The sequence below is a fragment of the Antedon mediterranea genome, chromosome 10 (genome assembly GCF_964355755.1).
Source record: "Antedon mediterranea chromosome 10, ecAntMedi1.1, whole genome shotgun sequence".
NCBI classification, from domain to species: Eukaryota; Metazoa; Echinodermata; class Crinoidea; order Comatulida; family Antedonidae; genus Antedon; species Antedon mediterranea.
The window spans coordinates 51,994-76,515 of record NC_092679.1 but is presented as its reverse complement, the minus strand read 5'-3'; the positions used below and the strand labels follow the sequence as shown (position 1 = coordinate 76,515).

Below are 24,522 nucleotides of genomic sequence, written 5' to 3'. Positions count from 1 at the left end.
GGCTGGCCGGCGGCGAAATTAAATGTTACGGCGATGATAAAAACAACAAGCTCCTCCCTGAGAGAGAGATAGGGAACGCCGCGTGTACTGTGTACGCGGCGTGCGGCGGCGGAGGTAGAGACAGCAGCAGCAGAGTAGCAGGGATCAGCAGGATCAGCGCGAGAAGAAGCCCAAGCTGACTTTATTATAATTTGGGGACGATGATGATTTGAGGCTGAGTGAGAAACACAATGGCAGCGCCAATTGCAGTTTTCGATGAAAATGAAGACCAGGAATGCGAAGAATGGCCTGAATTTATTGATTATAGAACTTCCTCGGATATTGTGAACTCCAATGGGGATCTATATTCGGAGTTTTCATCATCCAAAGAAGAAATTAACGTGGACAATTTTTCCGAAATGAGATCAGATTCCATCGAAGATCTTGTGAACAATTTTGACGATAAATTGGCGAGTTGTTTCAGAAATTTTAATTTAAACACAGACAGATTTGCCCCTGTCAAAATCTTGTCACAAGAGGAAATTATGAAAAATTGCAAGTGAGTACAGTTTTGTGATAACATTTTAGACGGTTAGGGATCTCCGCGGTTAGGCCTAGCTAGCCTAGGCCTAGGCCTACTTCTTCGGTGTCAGATGAAATCGGTCGCGTCTGAAATCGGTCGCGTTTAAAATCGGTCGCGATAAAATCAACTTCCCGTATTTTGTAGGGCACGCCGCTAGAGCTATACGTTTAATGATATCGGTCGCGTTTGAAATCGGTTGCGCTATTTTGCATGATGGGACGCAGGTGCCGCACTAGGCCTAATTTTAAGCTAGATACATTTTTAATGAAAACGCTAATTATGTTTTTAGTTAATTTTGAATATAGAATTTCTAATAGGCCTACTATTAACATTTTTTTTACCTCGATTGTTGTTATTTTTTTAGTACAGTTATTATAAATATTTATCTCATTATTTATAAATAATTTGTGTTTTCATTTTATCTTACAGGTGTCTATGAATAATTGTAATGTGTTCGTTTAGAAAATCGTTTTTAAAAGTGTTATAGCCCTAGCCTAGATTAGTGGATCCCATATTAGTAGGCATCTAGTATTAGAAGATCTGGCCACATAGGTTAGTTCGCCGCGTGTGGCGCAGCTATGAAATGATCCATCGCTCTGTTGATTTAAGTAGAGTTGCCGATTACCTCGCTCTGGGCATGCGCAATAGCGTGTCGGAATCCCTAACGCTGGGCAGTTGAGTTCCGGTGCCGGAATCCTAATCACGGCGAATAAAATAATGCCGTTATAAATCAATCTACCGGGCCTATACAGTAGGACTATGCAGTATGCTGTACAATGATAGGCCTAGATGTGAGAATAATAATGGATGGATAATAAAGGTGGGCACGATTCTCAAAGAGGTAATCTTGCACTGATATTTAAACATTTAGATTTACGAACGGCGTACAGATGTGAGACACTGAGTGGTACTTTAATTATTTACATTAAGTGATTATTATAAATGAAGAAATAAAAGATATTCAAATTAAAAACTATAGTATCACCGACGTATATACGTAAATTATATACATCGTTTCACCATGGAACTATGTTTCACAAAAACACGTGCAGGCCTAGATGTTTCAAACGTATGGTTATTAGTAATAGGCCTATACGTCATCTTTACATGGCCATGGACAACGATCGTACGTGTTTTTTCCATTTGACACAATAGTGCATGTTTTTTTTTAAAGGGAATCCCCGTTAGCAAAATAACGTGCAGTTAACGTCTGCACGATCATAGAAGGCGCATCCACGATATGGCCTCTTTCGGGGTTTATTTCAGTAACTCGCCTTTTAACGATCCGCATATAAAAATCATTTTTACTATAAACTATTAGGCCTAAACATTAAGAAATAAAAATATACACATGATTTGCCTCAACAATAATCATTATAGGCCTATACTTAATATTATCCTACATAACGTACGGACATAAATAAAATAGAAATTAAAATAAGGTGATCCAATAGCAAGTTTTTAACGACATGGATATGATATATCTGCCACAGTATGCATAAGTATAAAAATGGATACGCTGGCTTTACGGGCTATACATTGTAACAATTATTGTTTTTAAATAAATTGTTCTCTTTTACGTAATTGTTTGTATAATAAAAGACACAGACGTATATTCTCTATATAATATATTAATTACAGTACATAATAAAATAGAGGTAAATTATTATATGCCTAATAAAATATTTAAACGTGTTTAGAAATGGCCATTTTGAAAAGACACAGTCCTTCTCCAAAACCTGTGAAATAAAAAAAAATGATTGATAATAAATATTTATTAACCAAAATAAAAAATATCCACATAAATAATCTGGTTCCTAAAAAATATCAATTAAATCTAGACTATATAAACGAAGAAAATGCATCTCGCTCCATACAAAATAGCGCGACCGATTTCAAACGCGACCGATTTCAAACGTATAGCTCTAACGGCGCGCCATACAAAATACCGGAAGTTGATTTTATTGCGACCGATTTCAAACGCGACCGATTTCATCGTAAACCACTTCTTATACTCTACTAGTCTACTAGTACTGGGTCACAGTGCATTTCGACCCCCAGTTATGGAACGACCAAATTTATGAAACGCCAAAAAGGACAAAATATGGCATGACCATTTCGGCCGCCAGGTATGGCGCGCCAAATTTAAATAGCCAGAAATAACGGTGTACAGTATTTCAGTGAAAAAAATAACTTTACAAAGTCTATGGAACACCACAGAGAACTACTGGTCATTTAAACCAGAGATCAGTTGTGCAATGGGCTAGATACATATTTTTTGTCGTAGATTTAAAGTTATATTATTTTACCGTCTGAATATTTTGGTCAAAATGAATATTGATTAAATGTTTATTTTTGTTATTATTTTACAGGTCCCGAAGATTCGTGTGCTTTGTTAAAATGTGTTTCTTTATGAATATAATAAATGTAAAACAAACGAATAAAGTGTTTTTGACTGGCACAAAAAACTTCAGCATCACCTCCTTCTTATAAAAAAAAAATGATAGCTTTGCGATAAGGGAAGTTTCATTTATAATTTCCAAACAAAATGCCCTGAGATGAGTTTTACAAGGCTCATTAAACATTAGTGCCTTGGTTTTAATACCTTAGTACAATGATCTTTGAAACCGCCGCTAACAATAACCGTATGTATACCTCTGAGAGGATTTTTCTTTGTCATTGTTGGATGCATTTCGTCATAAAATATTTGTTTAAAAAAACGAAGCCGGCGCTAAACAGTTACTATGCGCTAAACAAGTAGGCGTATCTTTTTAAAAAAATATAATGTGGTCTTCTTTTTGCACACTTCATATTAAATTTCAATAAACATGCGATGACGCGCGATGCATTGTTTATTCGTTTGTTCAAATATCCAAGGAAGCGGCTTTTTTTTCTCATTCAAATCAGATAATTATCGGAAAAATACGATAATTTTTAACTTTTGGCTTAAAGGAAAAATTGTTGCAATGTGATTTGACACCTGGTTGTTTAGTAATGACTGATCATGCGCACTTTTATAATTTGTTTTTTAGCTGCGGAAATGGCTGTATTGAGCTGTCGCTAAAACTACAAAATCCGGGATTCCCCTTTTATGTAAATGGTGACGTTTTTTATATAACATAAAAGCTATACATTTTAAAGTAAAACTGGTGTAGGGCTACGTATCCGTCGGAAATGAGATTGTTTTTAATGTATCTGCCGGCGAAACCATCTAACAGTTGGAATGTATGGCTTAATTTAGGTTAGTGTCTTACCATAATCATTCACAACAAATAGCTGATAAATACCAAACGAGGCTCATAACCACTACCGGTATATTCCCATTATTATTATACATACCCCAAATGAGGCTCATAACCACTACCGGTATATTCCCATTATTATTATACATACCCCAAACGAGGCTCATAACCACTACCGGTATATTCCCATTATTATTATACATACCCCAAACGAGGCTCACAACCACTACCGGTATATTCCCATTATTATTATACATACCCCAAACGAGGCTCATAACCACTACCGGTATATTCCCATTATTATTATACATACCCCAAACGAGGCTCATAACCACTACCGGTATATTCCCATTATTATTATACATACCCCAAACGAGACTCATAACCACTACCGGTATATTCCCATTATTATTATACATACCCCAAACGAGGCTCATAACCACTACCGGTATATTCCCATTATTATTATACATACCCCAAACGAGGCTCATAACCACTACCGGTATATTCCCTTTTTTCAATTGTATTTGTTAATTTTTTAAGCACTTGAGTTTAAATGTATCCCAAACAAACAAAAGTTACCGGTTTCTGTTAGACAGTTTGGGTTTGTACAATGGATCGTATATTGTAAAACAGCAAAAAGATTAGATTGATAGGCGTGGCAAAGAAAGAATGTCCTAAGTTGTTATCGATATTTAAGTATTAATACTGATAAATAATTTATAAAATATCTAAATTTCCGACATTTAAATAATACAATTTGCAAAATACGGTAAAACAAAAACCCCAAAACCACTTTATTTTCAAAAAGTACACATACTTCTTAGCACCTGTAAAATAAATTGAGAAAAAAAATGTAGGCCTATTACAGTTCAGTAGGTTTAATAAACATTCTTACATTATTAAATGTAGAGTGCAACGTTAGCCGAAAATATCATTAATATTCACCGTAGTGATAATATAGCTGCTGTTTCTGGAATTGAGAACCACCGATTCGGCTTAATTTTACAGTATTAGTAAAAATATATTCACATGGCGTGTCGTACATATTCAAGAATAATTACAATTCTGGTGGACGAAATGAAAAATACATATTTTGTCCTTTTTGGCGTTTCATGAATTTGGCAATTCCATAACCGACAGCCAAAATGACTGGCGGCCGAAATTATCAGACACCAGTCTACTGTAGGCCTAGGCCACCAGCGCTCTGCTGCTGTTTCGCAGCGATTTTGGCGTAAAAATATGTTACTCGATCAGCTTAAAAAATGTATGAATATGCGTCAACTAGGTAGTATGTTTGCGTGGTGTAAAATGTGACGAAAAATACAATGTTCGAATTATTAAAACAGATTTTCAAAATGTTTCATGGAGGGTGTTGTATACTTTAGGCTTATTATCCTTTTTTTGTATATACTGTGTGGTTGGTGGTTGGTAGTAGGTAGGGTTGTATTAAATATTAGCAGTTATAAATGATTTAAAATTGCGCAAGAGTTTTCTTGAGTAATTTCTATGCACAATTTGTTATGCCTACTACATTTCCTGTTATTATTGTTTGTGCAATTTCAAAATGCGTTGTGCAATTTGTTGTCACACAAAATAATACGATACAAAACTCAGTAGACATTCAATCATCATCCAAACCCGATCGGTTCCACTACCAAATACCCGCACTACCTCAGCAACGTTAACTCATTGTTTATGGCGGCGAGATGATCGCGGCTTAAAGTCCCATTCCTTACGTTTTTTAGATCTAATTTAAGGTCACAAACTACATTTAATATAAAAATAAATACTATATTATCATTGTCCTATTTAGATAACTTTTTTCGTCTGCAAGCTGTGAAAAGATGTGAAAAATAAGTTGAATATAATATTAATTTAATGCATGCATTGGGCTCAGATTGATATTTGCGTTCTGTAATTCACCCACTTTTCGATCGATCGATCATGAGGCCAAAACAATTTGAAGACTTTATATACCAGGTTTCACCCAATTTTTCAACAGAAATTTGGCAAAAACAGAAAGACAATTCATGCAGCAAATATACAACGTCAGACTAGGCCTATAGCTAGTGTACGATGTAGGTACGCTACTGATGTTTACCAGCTAGGCCTACAAAACTAAGCCTAGCTAGGCTTAGCCAGGTCTCAGGAACGTCCATTAAAGGACCTTCACCACGACCATTGTTTCTCTCTTTTTATCATAATTTACCATAAAACAAAATTTAACACAAAGACCTGGTTTAATGTTTTTAAAGTAATATAGGCTTGGTATTTATGAGGACCCACTAGTACTTCCTGCATATTTGTAAATCTACCATTTGTTTTCTTTGAACTTCTTTTTTATTAATCAGATTATGGAAGAAAGTGACTGATAATTTTGGACAAGTGATGCCCCTTAACTGGCCAACATCACGTACCCGGGCAAAGCAGTTACCAGCACTCAACTTGAAACCGAACAGAGTAAGGACATTTTAGTTTTTACTATGCACAATTAAAACTTGCAAAGTCACATTAATAATATAATAAATAGTTAATTAATACAGATAGAATATGAAAAGAATTATTGTTAATGTTAATAACATTTAAATGGTAATTTGTTTTATTATTAATATTTATCACTAAATATAATAAAATAGATAGTCTACATAGATAGATACTAAAAGTAGTCAACTTGACCATGAAAATGATCTAATTATAATTGTACTGGTCTAGCCTTTGTCAATTATTTATGATTAAATTGAATACACACAGTAAGGTGTGGCTTTTATAAACAAAAAAAAAAAATAAAATTTTTTTTGTATTCATTGAACCGAGAGAATGTCAATTCGATGAAAGATTAGACTGCTCTATTTAACTTTGCCAACTCTGATAATAGTATTCTGCCAACTGACACAACATTTCCAGAATAAATATGTATGCTATAATTAATGTTATAAATTTCAAAAATTATCAATTGCAACTAAAAAAAAAATTTCAGTGAGACATTGTGATGTCAATTTTCAGGTTAATGATGATTCAATGAAATTGAAATTACTGTCTAAATATACCTTGAATGTACACTATCTTGTCTTGCAGTTTGCATTGGTTGAAAATATGTTAATTTAACTTATACTGTAAACATGGTAAAATATAATATGTTAAATTAACTGATACAGTAAACATGATAAAATATAACTTGTTAAATTAACTGATACAGTAAGCATGATAAAATATAACTTGTTAAATTAACTGATAGTAAACATGATAAAATATAACTTGTTAAATTAACTGATAGTAAACATGATAAAATATAATATGTTAAATTAACTGATAGTAAACATGATAAAATATAACTTGTTAAATTAACTGATAGTAAACATGATAAAATATAATATGTTAAATTAACTGATAGTAAACATGATAAAATATAACTTGTTAAATTAACTGATAGTAAACATGATAAAATATAATATGTTAAATTAACTGATAGTAAACATGATAAAATATAACTTGTTAAATTAACTGATAGTAAACATGGTAAAATATAATATGTTAAATTAACTGATAGTAAACATGATAAATATAACTTGTTAAATTAACTGATAGTAAACATGGTAAAATATAATATGTTAAATTAACTGATAGTAAACATGATAAAATATAATATGTTAAATTAACTGATAGTAAACATGATATATAACTTGTTAAATTAACTGATACAGTAAGCATGATAAAATATAACTTGTTAAATTAACTGATAGTAAACATGATAAAATATAACTTGTTAAATTAACTGATAGTACTGTAAACATGATAAAATATAATATGTTAAATTAACTGATAGTAAACATGATAAAATATAACTTGTTAAATTAACTGATAGTAAACATGATAAAATATAATATGTTAAATTAACTGATAGTAAACATGATAAAATATAACTTGTTAAATTAACTGATAGTAAACATGATAAAATATAATATGTTAAATTAACTGATAGTAAACATGATAAAATATAACTTGTTAAATTAACTGATAGTAAACATGGTAAAATATAATATGTTAAATTAACTGATAGTAAACATGATAAATATAACTTGTTAAATTAACTGATAGTAAACATGGTAAAATATAATATGTTAAATTAACTGATAGTAAACATGATAAATATAACTTGTTAAATTAACTGATAGTAAACATGGTAAAATATAATATGTTAAATTAACTGATAGTAAACATGATATATAACTTGTTAAATTAACTGATAGTAAACATGGTAAAATATAATATGTTAAATTAACTGATAGTAAACATGATATATAACTTGTTAAATTAACTGATACAGTAAACATGATAATATAACTTGTTAAATTAACTGATACATAAACATGGTAAAATATAATATGTTAAATTAACTGATAAATAAACATGGTAAAATATAATATGTTAAATTAACTGATAGTAAACATGGTAAAATATAATATGTTAAATTATCTGATAAATAAACATGGTAAAATATAACTTGTTAAATTAACTGATAGTAAACATGGTAAAATATAATATGTTAAATTAACTGATAGTAAACATGATAAAATATAATATGTTAAATTAACTGATAGTAAACATGGTAAAATATCACTTGTTAAATTAACTGATAGTAAACATGGTAAAATATAATATGTTAAATTAACTGATAGTAAACATGGTAAAATATAATATGTTAAATTATCTGATAAATAAACATGGTAAAATATAACTTGTTAAATTAACTGATAGTAAACATGGTAAAATATAATATGTTAAATTAACTGATAGTAAACATGATAAAATATAATATGTTAAATTAACTGATAGTAAACATGGTAAAATATCACTTGTTAAATTAACTGATAGTAAACATGGTAAAATATAATATGTTAAATTAACTGATAGTAAACATGGTAAAATATAATATGTTAAATTATCTGATAAATAAACATGGTAAAATATAACTTGTTAAATTAACTGATAGTAAACATGGTAAAATATAACTTGTTAAATTAACTGATAGTAAACATGATAAAATATAATATGTTAAATTAACTGATAGTAAACATGGTAAAATATAATATGTTAAATTATCTGATAGTAAACATGGTAAAACCCAAAGTGTTCACCCTGCTGTCAATGTCATGAATAATTCCTACAAATATGAATACATTTGGGATGCTAATCTGAATTGTTGTGTTGCATTGTGGCGTAGATATAATTTCAAATGCACATTTCCAAAACATGTTCACATTTACTTATACTAGGATTGTGTTGGCATTTTTTAAGTTTTGTCATTGTGGTTAATAATCATTTCCCTTTATTGACACTTTGAACATTGTTTTTTAAATAATTATATTATAAATTAAAATTTTTTTACTAAATATTAAAATTCAGAAACAGACTATTGGTCGTAGTATGGACTTATGTGACATTTACCCCTTTTACACTTCCAAACAGTATTGTACCTGCTACTTGGATCTGAGACACGAGGAAAGAGATACAGTATGTTGTTTACACAATTGCAGATCAACTCATGCATTTTTAGTGGCAAAATGATAATGAATAATGACACATTCTATCATTTTGGTTTTTTTTTTCAAATTAGCAAATAATTATTCAAAACTTTGTCATTGTAAATAGCCAGCAGATTCACCAACAAACCTGGACCTTCCAGATGATGATGATCTTACAGAGAGTTTTGACATGCATTCAATGATCTTAACTTCTGTTCATAATGACAACAATGATGTCCCAGTGCTTACAGCGGATCAAGTCATTGAGGAAATTGATGAAATATTTAAGGAGGTAAAATTCATTTCCTATGATTATTAAGAACAAACTACCTACTAAGACAAAAACAGCATTATGCAAAAAAAATTAAGTAAAATACAGAAATTATAAATAACAACAGTGAATATTAACATTAAAACATGGAATTTCAAGTTATTTAGGGAGAATTAAGAGAATTGTAAAAAGCACTTACATTTTGTCCATAGTCACAATCAGAATCATCTTTGGATGAAAAGGCAGAGGAAGACATTTTATCAACCATCTCCGATGAGCTTCAGGTCTTAAGGGAAAGGTCAATGACCACTAGTAGTTACGAAGAGAGCAAAGCTGCTCAAGGTATTTACTACACCTTATTTATTAGTTTCACTGGTCCATTGGTGTCCAGTGCCTAATATAATTTACTACACCTTATTTATTAGTTTCACTGGTCCATTGGTGTCCAGTGCCTAATATAATTTACTACACCTCACCTTATTATTAGTTTCACTGGTCCATTGGTGTCCAGTGCCAAATATCATTTACTACACATTATTATTAGTTTCACGGGTCCATTGGTGTCCAGTGCCAAATATCATTTACTACACATTATTATTAGTTTCACTGGTCCATTGGTGTCCAGTGCCTAATATCATTTACTACACCTTATTATTAGTTTCACTGGTCCATTGGTGTCCAGTGCCTAATATAATTTACTACACCTTATTATTAGTTTCACTGGTCCATTGGTGTCCAGTGCCAAATATCATTTACTACACATTATTATTAGTTTCACGGGTCCATTGGTGTCCAGTGCCAAATATCATTTACTACACATTATTATTAGTTTCACGGGTCCATTGGTGTCCAGTGCCAAATATCATTTACTACACATTATTATTAGTTTCACTGGTCCATTGGTGTCCAGTGCCTAATATAATTTACTACACATTATTATTAGTTTCACTGGTCCATTGGTGTCCAGTGCCAAATATCATTTACTACACATTATTATTAGTTTCACGGGTCCATTGGTGTCCAGTGCCAAATATCATTTACTACACATTATTATTAGTTTCACTGGTCCATTGGTGTCCAGTGCCTAATATCATTTACTACACCTTATTATTAGTTTCACTGGTCCATTGGTGTCCAGTGCCTAATATAATTTACTACACCTTATTTATTAGTTTCACTGGTCCATTGGTGTCCAGTGCCTAATATAATTTACTACACCTTATTATTAGTTTCACTGGTCCATTGGTGTCCAGTGCCAAATATCATTTACTATACCTTATTATTAGTTTCACTGGTCCATTGGTGTCCAGTGCCTAATATAATTTACTACACCTTATTTATTAGTTTCACTGGTCCATTGGTGTCCAGTGCCAAATATCATTTACTACACCTTATTATTAGTTTCACTGGTCCATTGGTGTCCAGTGCCTAATATCATTTACTACACATTATTTATTAGTTTCACTGGTCCATTGGTGTCCAGTGCCTAATATCATTTACTACACCTTATTATTAGTTCCACTGGTCCATTGGTGTCCAGTGCCAAATATAATTTACTACACCTTATTATTAGTTTCACTGGTTCATTGGTGTCCAGTGCCAAATATCATTTACTACACCTTATTATTAGTTTCACTGGTCCATTGGTGTCCAGTGCCTAATATAATTTACTACACCTTATTATTAGTTTCACTGGTCCATTGGTGTCCAGTGCCTAATATAATTTACTACACCTTATTTATTAGTTTCACTGGTCCATTGGTGTCCAGTGCCTAATATCATTTACTACACCTTATTATTAGTTCCACTGGTCCATTGGTGTCCAGTGCCTAATATCATTTACTACACCTTATTATTAGTTCCACTGGTCCATTGGTGTCCAGTGCCTAATATAATTTACTACACCTTATTATTAGTTCCACTGGTCCATTGGTGTCCAGTGCCAAATATAATTTACTACACCTTATTATTAGTTTCACTGGTCCATTAGTGTCCAGTGCCTAATATCATTTACTACACCTTATTTATTAGTTTCACTCTGGTCCATTGGTGTCCAGTGCCTAATATAATTTACTACACCTTATTATTAGTTTCACTGGTCCATTGGTGTCCAGTGCCATATATCATATAATATTAACATGTATTTGTTTTGATTGAAATGATTGTTAGTAAGTACTGTAATATACTGTGTCAATACTGTAATATACTGTGTCAATACTGCGTTGCATACACTAACATTAATACACTTTATTATTTACACCTGCCCGTGTTTAGTAATTAAAATATTACCCAAATTAATATTGTAATGTAATAGAAAAATTATGTAATAGAAAAATTATTTTCTTATGATATGTTTTATTTTAAATACAATAGGCTTTTATATCATGGAGGTATGAAGTATTTTAAATACAATAGGCTTTTATATCATGGAGGTATGAAGTATTTTAAATACAATAGGCTTTTATATCATGGAGGTATGAAGTATTTTATTCGGTTAACACATTGTTTTGTATCACCTACACTATATAATATTGTAGCATTTTAATACCATTAAAAGTGCTACATTCATTTAGTTACAGATGTTGGTATAATCCAGATTTTTATCCTTTCTTTATCATGGAACCTGCATTACATTTTAATGAGATTAATTTAATGAGGTAGTTTAGTAGTAATATAAAATTTGTTAAATTTGAAATGTTTACAAAGTGTACATTTGATTAGTCACTGTGTTTATAATTTATTCACATCTTCAATATTCAAGTACAGTACATTACCCATCATTGGCTATTGAATATTGAATGCATCTTCAATATTCAAGTACAGTACATTACCCATCATTGGCTATTGAATATTTAATGCATTGGTTTCCCTCAGCTGGTTTAACATGATTATTCATGTCTAGGCTTTCTTCTTACTAATTAAGTTTCCTGTATCCAACAACTGTTTACAACTCTTGTCTTTTTAATTAAAACTTGATTAATGGGAATCAAGAATAGTGTATTACTCTTCATGAATGATGATACGTATTAAGAATTGTTTTTATTACGATCATAAGAATGAGGGAATAATGATTTTTTTTGTCAATGTTTTGATGGGATGTTTTAATGGGAATCAAGAATAGTGTATTACTCTTCATGAATGATGATACGTAGCCATAACATCGGCATGTGTTCGAGGCTCACTCACTCCATGGTTCTGGTGGTAGAACGAGTCTTCTCGGAGAAGGACTATAAACCGTAGGTCCAGTGTACACAACTTGCTCGGGTGCACTTTAAAGAACCTAGTACATCTTTCGAGACGAGTAGGGGGTTACCCCGGTGTATTAGTACATCACAGCCACTGATCACCAACTGGGCCCTCTGGGAGATCAGTCTTTGACTGAAGAGGTCACCCAGTATAAAGATAAAACAAACAAACAAACAAACAAACAAACTGATAAAATTAACTGATTAATTCTTTAATATAATATTTAACTACCTGAAGTATAATATTACCAACCATGCCCGAATAATGTAGAATGGGTCATGTTGGTATCAGTCTAACGTGCTCAAGACATAGTAATAATTACTGTACCCAAAATGTGAAATATGGGTCATGTTGGTATCAGCCTAACGTGCTCAAGACATAGTAATAATTACTGTACCCAAAATGTGAAATATGGGTCATGTTGGTATCAGCCAAACGTGCTCAAGACATAGTAATAATTACTGTACCCAAAATGTGAAATATGGGTCATGTTGGTATCAGCCTAACGTGCTCAAGACATAGTAATAATTACTGTACCCAAATGTGAAATATGGGTCATGTTGGTATCAGCCTAACGTGCTCAAGACATAGTAATAATTACTGTACCCAAAATGTGAAATATGGGTCATGTTGGTATCAGCCAAACGTGCTCAAGACATCTATATATAAATTATGGTTAATTCTGACATAGGCGAGCACAATGCAAAAACTTCTCTACAAATCTCCGCCTTGGATACCTACCTTATCTATCCGAGATGTACCGCGAAACGTAGATTTGATAACATTAGTGTGCACGCCGACGCTATTATTCCATATTTATATCTTAGGAAGATATTATAAAGAGTTTTTTAACATCATTTATGATTTCAACATTGGATTTTCCTCTCAATTTCAATTCTTCCTGGTCAAAGTAATTTCCGGGTTTAAGATAAGTTCACCTTAGTTTCAAATATTTTCTCTCTTTTATACAGAAGGGAGCAGTTAAAATAATAGATTTGACCCTAAAGGTGACTGGAAACAGGCACTTTCCATCAATCAATACAGTGTCCCTTTGGAAGACGAAAAAAAAATTGGCCATTAATCATAGCCATTTCAGTTTTTTGTTTATTTTAAAACATACCACACGTGTGTGAAGGTACAGTAGTTAAATAATAGGAATTATACTGCAAATTAATAAAGATCAAATTAAATATACGCCATAAAGAATCAGAATATATTGTGGGGAATAGTATTATAAAATTACATAGGGAGATTTGATAAGACATTTTTCGAGTAAAATCCCGATAGCTGAGTTTTATTGAGTAAGCTTGCAGGAATAACTGTAGGCTATCTTCCTGTGTCCCGTTAGGACCGAGATGTCTGCCCATGTTGCAAGCCGTAATGTCTTCTTTCTTGGGCCCACTCTGTCACGGCAGTTAGTTTCAAAAGATGATTAAATTAAATAATGTATTAATAATTATTAGGATGGTATTCATTTGAATAAACGCCTCTCCAATAAAACATCACTTTGAATAATAACCACCCCACAACCCAACTATCTAATAAACGTCCATCCACATATTTATAATAACACAATTATACTATTTGTAGTAGAATTCACCGCACTGTTATCTGCAATTTACCAAGCATTTGTTATTCTTTTTTACCACTTTTCATATCTATGAGAGGATTTCATTTGATTATAAATGTTACCATATTATTAGAACTAAAAAATTTAACATATATCCCTCGAATAAGCACCTCCCTCAAATGACCTCCGCCTTCCCAAAGGGCCCTACCAAACAATAAAAACTATACTTTAAAATGTTATTAATCATCTAAAACACTGTGAAACAAAGTAGTTTAGTTTTACGAATGTCAAGCATTTTCAATAATGGTAACCGACAGAAAATGTATAAGGAGAACATTATCATTCCGAGAACCATCGTCTACACTTCCTAGAGGGGGAGCGAGCGAAGCGAGCTCACCCTCTAGTAGTAATAATTACTGTACCCAAAATGTGAAATATGGGTCATGTTGGTATCAGCCTAACATGCTCAAGACATAGTAATAATTACTGTACCCAAAATGTGAAATATGGGTCATGTTGGTATCAGCCAAACGTGCTCAAGACATAGTAATAATTACTGTACCCAAAATGTGAAATATGGGTCATGTTGGTATCAGCCTAACGTGCTCAAGACATAGTAATAATTACTGTACCCAAAATGTGAAATATGGGTCATGTTGGTATCAGCCTAACGTGCTCAAGACATAGTAATAATTACTGTACCCAAAATGTGAAATATGGGTCATGTTGGTATCAGCCTAACGTGCTCAAGACATAGTAATAATTACTGTACCCAAAATGCGAAATGAACATATTTGAGAATGAAAGCTGTATACATTATAACAATTTTTAAACTGAAAACCGAAACATATCTGCCAAAATGGACATATTATTGTTATAACTTCAAAATCCAAGGATAAACCATGGAGTAAACACAAAATAAACAAAAATAATAATAATGATAATAATAATGATATAGTGCAGTATTCCAATACTTGCATTCCCATTTAATATGCCATGTTCTCTATGGTTAATATTACTACTAATGGATTCCCATCTAATGTGCCCTGCTCTCTATATTGAATACTACTAAAGCATTCCCATTTAATGTGCCCTGCTCTCTATATTGAATACTACTAAAGCATTCCCATTTAATGTGCCCTGCTCTCTATATTGAATACTACTAAAGCATTCCCATTTAATGTGCCCTGCTCTCTATATTGAATACTACTAAAGCATTCCCATTTAATGTGCCCTGCTCTCTATATTGAATACTACTAAAGCATTCCCATTTAATGTGCCCTGCTCTCTATATTGAATACTACTAAAGCATTCCCATTTAATGTGCCCTGCTCTCTATATTGAATACTACTAAAGCATTCCCATTTAATGTGCCCTGCTCTCTATATTGAATACAGTCAACTCTCCCAATACCGGACACCTTTGGGCCGGCCAAATAAGTCTGGTTTTCCGGAAAGTCTGGTATTCGGAATGTGTTTTTAATGGTAAATATAAATTTGGGACCTTTTGGTCCTCAAAAAAAGTCTGGTATTGGGAGAGTTTCTGGTTTTCAGAGAGTCCGGTATTGGGAGAGTTGACTGTACTACTAAAGCATTCCCATTTAATGTGCCCTGCTCTCTATATTGAATACTACTAAAGCATTCCCATTTAATGTGCCCTGCTCTCTATATTGAATACTACTAAAGCATTCCCATTTAATAATTTGCAGTGTTCTCCATGTTTAATATTTCTACTATTACTAATGCATTCCTGTTCTCTATTTTTAATACAGCACTCCTTATTTAATATGAAGTATTTCGATGTTTGATAGTAGTACTACTAATATACTAGCAGCACTAGTAACTAAAGCATCCTATTTAATATGCAGTGTTCTTTATTACTCACCACTGACGTGACAAGATACCATAATAATTATTGTTAAATTTAGCCAGGATGAAAACAGTCACATGACCTTATCGTGCATTCTTACTGGATAAATCAATAATTTAAAAACACAGAGCACATTGCGTGCTTAAATCTGATAAACAGTTGCCTTGCTTTGTGCTTAAGTACACAGATTGCCAGCATAATTTCTAATTACAAATGATAAACACATGTTAATAAGCATTGCATGCGAATACAGATACTGTACTTTTTGATTGAGATTGAGCTTATAATTATATGTATTGTATCTAAATAGCAAAGAGACAGTTGATTGAAGATATATCAAACTAGACCATTAGTTAGACATCATCAATACAAGGCACTATTGTAAATGTAAAGTAATCAATTTAGATTGTTAGTGATTATTAATATGTTAAATTATTTCAGATGGTAGTAAAGATACTGAGAGATATAAGTTATACTGTGCATGGTTTTATTTTGCATACATTAAGTTCTACAGTATAAATATAATCTATTTTAGTTCATGCTTGCATTCTTTTATTTAAGTTATTCTAATTTTTATTTAAACTTAATTTTTATTTTAATTTTACAACTTGCACACAGATGGATGGCAAGGTATTTGGTTATTTTATTTCAGTATTTTCTTTTTTTTTTCAATTGTTTTTCACTTTTAGCATTAGTTCCATTTCACTTATTTGTTTTTTACATGTTAGTTTGTACATTATACATAAAATAATTAAATTTGCTTTTTCTTTTTATCTTTTTAAGACACATTATAAAAATTCAGTATGACAAATGTAATATTTGTGTCATTCACTTGCCTAGTGCATAAACCAGTGTACTGTACAAATAAGCCTAATGAATGCCAAATATCTATCTGTCTGCTGGGATAGTATAATGAAGCTACCCTTTAATTTTATTTATTGATCATTTTAATCAAATTGTTTTGAATATTCTCTTAGGGGGTTAAGATTATCATAAGTTGTAATTTGTATTATTACTAAATTTATGTTGTGTTTATTTCTATATAAACATCAAACTACTACATATTCAAATCTTTTCACCAATACTGTATTACCTATGCACGTTCTTAAAATTGCTGTTATTAAATTTGTATTCTGTGGCGAGTCGTTGGACGTGGATTATAGGCTGAAAATGGATAGTAATTAGTTCCCAGATGCAGTAGAATATAAACTCATTTGTATAATAGTATAGAATCTATAATTCAAAATTTTACGTCCATTTTTTTAGAGTTAAAGACAATGTCCTTGCAAGCTCTAAATGAACTGCTTGAGGAACTAGACCAAACTATCAAAGAATATTCTGAAGTGTTAGTTCATGATCTTGCTCTCCGAGAAGAACTTGAGTTTGAAAAAGAAATGAAGAATCAGTTTATATCTGCCCTTGTTAGGGTTCAGAACAAACAGAAATCGTTGAAAGTTAAAAAACAAGGGAAGAAAGGAAAAAATGGTGTCGAACCCGGACTTGTAAGTGTACCTCTATTATACTGAGTATTTGTATTCCCTAACCCGGACTTGTAAGTGTACCTCTATTATACTTGGTATTTGTATTCCCTAACCCGGACTTGTAAGTGTACCTCTATTATACTCAGTATTTGTATTCATTGTTTTATTACTAATGTTTTATACGTTCATATTATAAAGCATGCATTTAGATTTTGCATCTTCAAGCCATTATACCAAATATTTGACATTTCAGTATCTAACAACAAGAATACCATACAATAAGCCAAGAGGACCTCCAACTATACAGACTTTACAGATTGTCACTAAAAGTAAGTTTTTGATTCTTATTCTTTGTATACAGTCATTGCTGCTTTTGTATTTCCAATATTTATGGTTAAAATACTGTTTTCTTTAGTCCTCAGAGCAATGGATGAAGACAGTAAAGAAGTTCCAGATCTTTTGACCAACTATATACTTAAAGGTATTAACCATAGTTGATAATTAACTACGGTAGATATATAAACAAATACGTAATTTTTTTTATATATTTAAAGTAACAAAAACCTTCTTTTTTTTTTTCAGTATTGTGTCCAACATAAATGTCCTGAATGGCTTAACAACTTGTTACAAGGTCAAATATGAACACACATTGTTTGTCCTGAATGGCTTAACAACTTGTTACAAGTTCAAATATGAACACACATTGTTTGTCCTCTTTGTGTCTCTATTTAGTGCTAAGTTGTCTTTTTTATTAACCAAATAAGAATATATTTGCTTTCATCTATATAATGAATTTATTAGCAAAAATATAAACAGTGCCCATCAAATTTAAAATTGTTGGTATATGTCTGTAAACAATGCAACATTTTATTAACAATGTACATTTTTACAAATATTTGGAACTGTAAATTGTAAATATTGTGCAATTTTACAGAATCCTAGATGCTGCTTAGCTAAATTTTACAGAATCCTAGATGCTGCTTAGCTAAAGAAGCTTTGGCAAATAAACAAATCAAGAACACTGGAGTTCATAGGAAAAACAACATAGAAATATGAAATTAATTCTCAACATATTTTTTGTCATTTCTGATCTTTGGATATTTAAAAAATCAGTGTTTGATGTATTGTAACGTAATTTTTATTCATATTGTACAAAATATAAAAAGCTAATACTGTTTTGCTCTGAAGAGTATGTTTTTTTTTCTTAAGAAAAAAAACTTACCGCCCACAATTTTAAATAGCTTTAATAAAAGTTTAGTTTCCCAACCAAAGTTCTTTTAGATGCTGCTTCATGTTACACTAATCCAAGCAGTAGTTATTCTAGTCATTGTCAAATAAATGTTTAAATCATTGTTGTTATATGAATATCATAGTGATCATACTTAGCAGTGGTAATAATAACTGTGTTATTGCTTGTATATTAACATTGTATATTTATAATAATTAATTTTGAAGTATATTCTTGTAAGTTGTATTGCATTCCAAAGAGAAAAACACCAACCTCTGACATCACACAAGCAACCTCTGACATCACACAAGCAGCCTCTGACATCACAAAAGCAACCTGATATTTCGTTATTCCTGACAAAGTTTGTTGGGAATTTAAATAGTAGTAAGGATTCACCTACAAATAATTATCATTATTTGTTTAATTGCTTTATTCACATGATCTGTCTAGTAGTTGTTAAAACATTTAAATCATGAAGTATGTTGATAAACTATTAACTGTAGATTGTCAAATTCATATTCTGTTTATAAAATTGAATCTGTTAGTGTTATTTTGGTGCTGTGTATATACATACTACTGTTGTATTTTTTTTAAGTTTTCAATTTATATCTTTTCATTCATGTGAGAGATAACAGCCAAAGAATTATATTAGATTAACAAATCATTTATTTGCTTTTAAGTAGCTTTGTACCTGTTGTTTTTTTTTATCATGTTGTATAACATACTTAAGAAGGATGTTCTGTTATCATGTTGTATAACAAGAAGGATGTTCTGTTATCATGTTGTATAACAAGAAGGATGTTCTGTTATCATGTTGTATAACAAGAAGGATGTTCTGTTATCATATTTAATGTTACACAGGTACATGCAAATTTATACTTACATTGGTTTTTGCAAAAGAACAAACTTGTATATTTTTTTTCCTTGTATGTTTTTGTAGACTGAAAGCTACTACATAATTGGTTGTATCATTTAATTTAAATCATATCAACATGTTTAAACTTATTATAAAGATCTTTAATTGTATGATCTATGGATCTAAGGGATTATTTTTACCATAATGTGCAACCTGTAAATCAATGGTTTAAGTAATATTGTTATTAAGTAATGGATTTGTTATCAAATCAACTTGCATTCAGATTCCTTTTTGTCTAAATTATTTTAAAAAAAACTTTAGTTTGTACCACCAGATGTTGCTATAGGAGAAGTTGTTAAAGTGCAATCACAAGTAGACAATTTTAAATTACTATATAAAATGTAGATAGATATAAATGTATTGAATAGATATATTGCATATTAGTGTAACATTAACAAATATTTTAACATATTAGAATAAAGGTAGCAAGGAGCTACCATTTAGAATGGGAGTTTTTAAATTAAAAAGTACTCCACACTTGCATTGATAGATTTATTTTATGTTTTAAACAAATGCTGGTTCAGAGATAGACTACTTTTGTTAATGTTTTTAAAGCAAGATTACAGATATAATAGGCCTACACTATCTACCATTTGTAAAATGTAAGCTCATGTTTTGTAGATTTGATTGACATACTACTGATGAACTGAAACAAAGATATAAAGCAATTAGGAAGAGCAGGTAGAAAACTTAATGGCAAATATTTTATTTGGAAATTCAAGTAGAAGTACTTAAATAGCAGTAATTAGCTATGTAAAATAAAATGGCGTTGGCAACGAGTGTGTCAGGTCAGACTCAAGCTTTAAAAGCTCTCATAAATCAGTTAAGATACAAAATGAACCGATGATAATATAACCAGCTGTATTAATGAAATGTAGCTCATCTTCACTCGGTATGTTTCAACACTGCTTGTATATGATACTTTATGCACTAGTTTCTTTTCAATTTACACAACGGGCCACACTGAAATTTACATACATTATTTAAGGTGAGAGGTGCTCTTTACCCTACTAAAATAATGACCATTCGCTGTGGTACTTAACCTGTGTTTGTTATCTAATACTGTACCTCCTTCGCATTTAGCAATGTTTCTTTACATGCACTGACAGCATACTACACAACTATCCCCTGCATCCATTGTGGTAATGTCTGCCCTTCCAGTATTGGACTTGTTATACATGTGATCTTATAAAATCTTTGAATTGACTTTTGATATGTATTGTGAGTAAATGCAATTAACTTGTATACCACCTTTGCTATTTGCACACCAGTTGATATAAAGTAATAGATTTCATGTCAATGTCTTAATATTCTTCTGTGTCAATAAATTGTCAACAATAAATATAAATTATTTGTGTTGTATTCTATAAAACATTTACGACAAGATGCATTTACATTGTTATGGCTGTATTAAACCATTTCAACAGAATCATAATGCATCGTTATGCTACTGCTGTAAACAAAGATGTGGTTTGATGATGTAATGTGTAGTACGTAGTAACTGTATATTGAATATAATAGGCTATTTCTCATGTACTGTTACATAGGCTATGTAATATAATAGGCTATTTCTCATGTACTGTTACATTGGTAGAGTGCAATGCACTTTTTTACACAAGTACACAAAACATCTCTATATGTACAGTATTTATCTTTTATTACTAAACAAAAATTAAAAACTATAAAATAAACAATCACGTGTCATGAAATGGAAACCAGGCACACATTATCCAAAGTTATTGCACAGTCACACTGTTGAAAGTCAGGTATAAATATGAAAAAGATACAAAAGTACAATTCATCTTAGTAATTGATTTGTATTAAAAAACAACTCTAAAAATGGATATATCTGTTAATTAATGTAGTCTTGAAACAGTCTCTCCACAGATTCCTAATGCAGTCTAAATAGCCGATTTGTAAGGTGCATATCATCTGTGTATCTGGAAATCAAAAACATTTTAAAGCAACATTATTGTGTGAAGTATAAGAATAAATAAGAATAATTGTAAATACTTACAGTACAAGCATATCTTTAATTAAAACTGTAATCTATTCTTACTGTAAAGCTTACCTTGTCATTGGACTGTTAATGTGGGGGAACCTTTCTTCTCTCTTTGGTGTTACTAATGGGGGAAGAGCTATGCCTGTTCCCCAATTTGGAGGACACTTCCGTATAGGTCTACCATATGATGGCAAAAGCTGTCTTAATGTTGACCATTGTTCTGATCTTGTACTTGGTTGAGATTTATATATAAACTGTTCTTCTGTTGCTCTTAAGATTCTACTTAATGAAGGCTCACCATAAGGCACCCAATGTTTCTCTACTTGTGGCAGATTCGTTGGTGTCATTAGCTTGTGCCGTGCTACTGGAGCAGTGCTTCTCAAGTCGGTTGGGATGTAACGTTTATTGACCCACACAGTCTCTGTACTTGCACCTTGTACACCATCATCTCCTGCTGCTGGTGTAACATTTTGGTAATATTTTTCCATAAGATATTGTGGATATCGCCATTGGTAGCTTCCAAATGTTCCCATACATTCCCCACTCATATTTTTTCCTATTTAGTAGAGTAGTCTAGGGCCTAGGAATTACTAGATTAATTGTAGTAGTAATCTAGTATTAATGAAAAGAAATTGAATGTTGTTACACTTTCTGATAATTTCTGAGGGTATCCTCCTTTATGTTATTTTAGGTTGGTTAACATACAATACGGCCTAGCCTAGGCCTAGCATACAAATTACAATGGGCCTCATATTATTATAGATATATTATAGATAGAGGCTAGGCCAGGGCCTAAAACTAGGTAGGCTTACTAGCTAGGCCTTCTAGGAGGCCTAGCTAGTAGGCTAGTACTAGGCCTATACTATATATTATAGGCCTAGCCTACTAACTAGTACTAGGTATAGTAGTATTACATAGCCTACCTGCTGTAGCTGTACCACTCAGGTTCTGGTCAAAATCAATTCCAACATTAACAAGGTATGTGATTGAAGATTTAGCAGTTAGGGCCTACGTTTTTATTATTACACAGAGTGTAGACTCTCTGCTGCAAGCTCTGTCTGTATGATATGAGAGGGTAACAGTACAGAGTTAAGTTTTAGTATGTACTCTAACTGTTAAACGTTACCATGACAGTAATACGCCGAGAGGGCGTGTTTCCTCCTTACCTCTCACATAGTTTTCGCGCCGCGGCTCTAGCCAGCTATGTCCCAGGAGGACACATTCATTAATAAGCTGTTTCATAGCAGTAGCTTTAGTATCTAAGGCTGACAGTTTTGTGAATTTGGAAACTCGACTATGCTGCTGGACCCCAAAAACGTCTTGGAGAAGAGAGTCTATATGAAAGCCTTTGCTGATAACAGTAGGCCTATTATTGAGATGTGGACGGAAATCTGTAAAATCTTGTTTAATAAATAATAACTTAGTTTTTGCTGTCAACCAGGCCGGTATTATAATAAGTCACTGTCAAATAATCATTCGATAATGGTCAAAACTTTATTTTGGCTCTGTCAACATAAAGGGAAGTATATACAATGACTTTCTTTTTTATGACTGTCAATCTAGGCCAATGTTATAATAATACGCCGTCAGATATTAAATCATTGAAACAGTCCTGGTAAATTTTTTTTTGGTTATCAGATGCCGTGGGGAGGGGGGGGGGTAGGTCCAATCAATTATCGTCAGAAGGTGAACAATCAGTCTAGGTAGCAGCAGCAGATTATTAGGAACGCCTGCTCCATTAATTAATCCAGAAAAAGATTTGTACATTATCTATTTGTTTATTAGCCTTCTCCTTGCACAATTATATTTTCTTTAAAAAAAGGTTTTATAAGTGGTTTCAACATTTATGATAGTAATGTCACAGTTCTGTGTCTGGACGCAAGTTCATAGACCTACTAGTTATATTATTCATATTAACTGATACTTACTCTTCATTTACCGTAAAGTTCAGTTTTAATGAAATATATAATATAAATTGGCTTCGTAACAATTAATTAGTGTTGAAAAGGTTAGTTTTTTGGTGATAGGTGAAAATGACATGTAACTTCGTAATCAATTTATTTTTTTTTGTATAAAGGCCCAATTACACTATGACGATAATGACGGACGATAAATATATAGCATGCATTTTTTTTTCATAAACCAAAAGAAATTAGAAAGGTTTTCGTTCTAGACCTATAGGATAATCATTTATGCTGTCTTTGATAAAAATAATGTTTTTCAAATTCCAATCAAATGACGTCATGATAAATAAAAACAATAAAATCGCTGTATTGTCACGATATTATTGGTCTTACTAATCATGACGTCATTTGATTGGACGTGTGAAAATATAATTTTCATCACAGGAATTGTTTATATTTCTTTTGGTTTATGTATTAAAAATGCACATTTGTCTATTTATCGTCGATCGTTATCGTCCTAGTGTATGGGCCTTATGCTGTAAATGTTCAATTAATTGATCATTCCGATTTTATTAGTTGGACTCTTGCACAGTTGCTGTCTAATCGTTGTTGTGTAATATCATTTCGAACGATATTAAAATCATAAAGAGATTCATATTCCTTAACATGTGGCTGTGCATGGAAGTCCGGTCTACAAAAACTCGGG

General features: G+C 31.7%; 2 protein-coding genes across 2 annotated transcripts; one reads left to right on the top strand and one right to left on the bottom strand.

Annotated features, from left to right (window-relative positions):
- The first annotated feature begins 22 nt into the window (after positions 1–22).
- LOC140061351 (fasciculation and elongation protein zeta-2-like) lies at positions 23–21,922 on the top strand. The gene is made up of 8 exons (XM_072107861.1): positions 23–538; positions 6,159–6,267; positions 9,457–9,621; positions 9,813–9,942; positions 17,552–17,787; positions 18,020–18,095; positions 18,182–18,247; positions 18,349–21,922. Exons 1-8 carry the CDS (start codon positions 231–233, stop codon positions 18,363–18,365), a joined length of 1,107 nt encoding a protein of 368 aa, XP_071963962.1. The 5' UTR covers positions 23–230; the 3' UTR covers positions 18,366–21,922.
- On the bottom strand, positions 21,718–23,042 carry LOC140061352 (uncharacterized). Its single transcript, XM_072107862.1, has 3 exons — positions 22,836–23,042; positions 21,982–22,524; positions 21,718–21,850 (listed from the first exon to the last, which is right to left on the bottom strand). Exons 2-3 carry the CDS (start codon positions 22,458–22,460, stop codon positions 21,802–21,804), a joined length of 528 nt encoding a protein of 175 aa, XP_071963963.1. The 5' UTR covers positions 22,461–22,524; positions 22,836–23,042; the 3' UTR covers positions 21,718–21,801.
- Between the last annotated feature and the right edge of the window lie 1,480 nt (positions 23,043–24,522).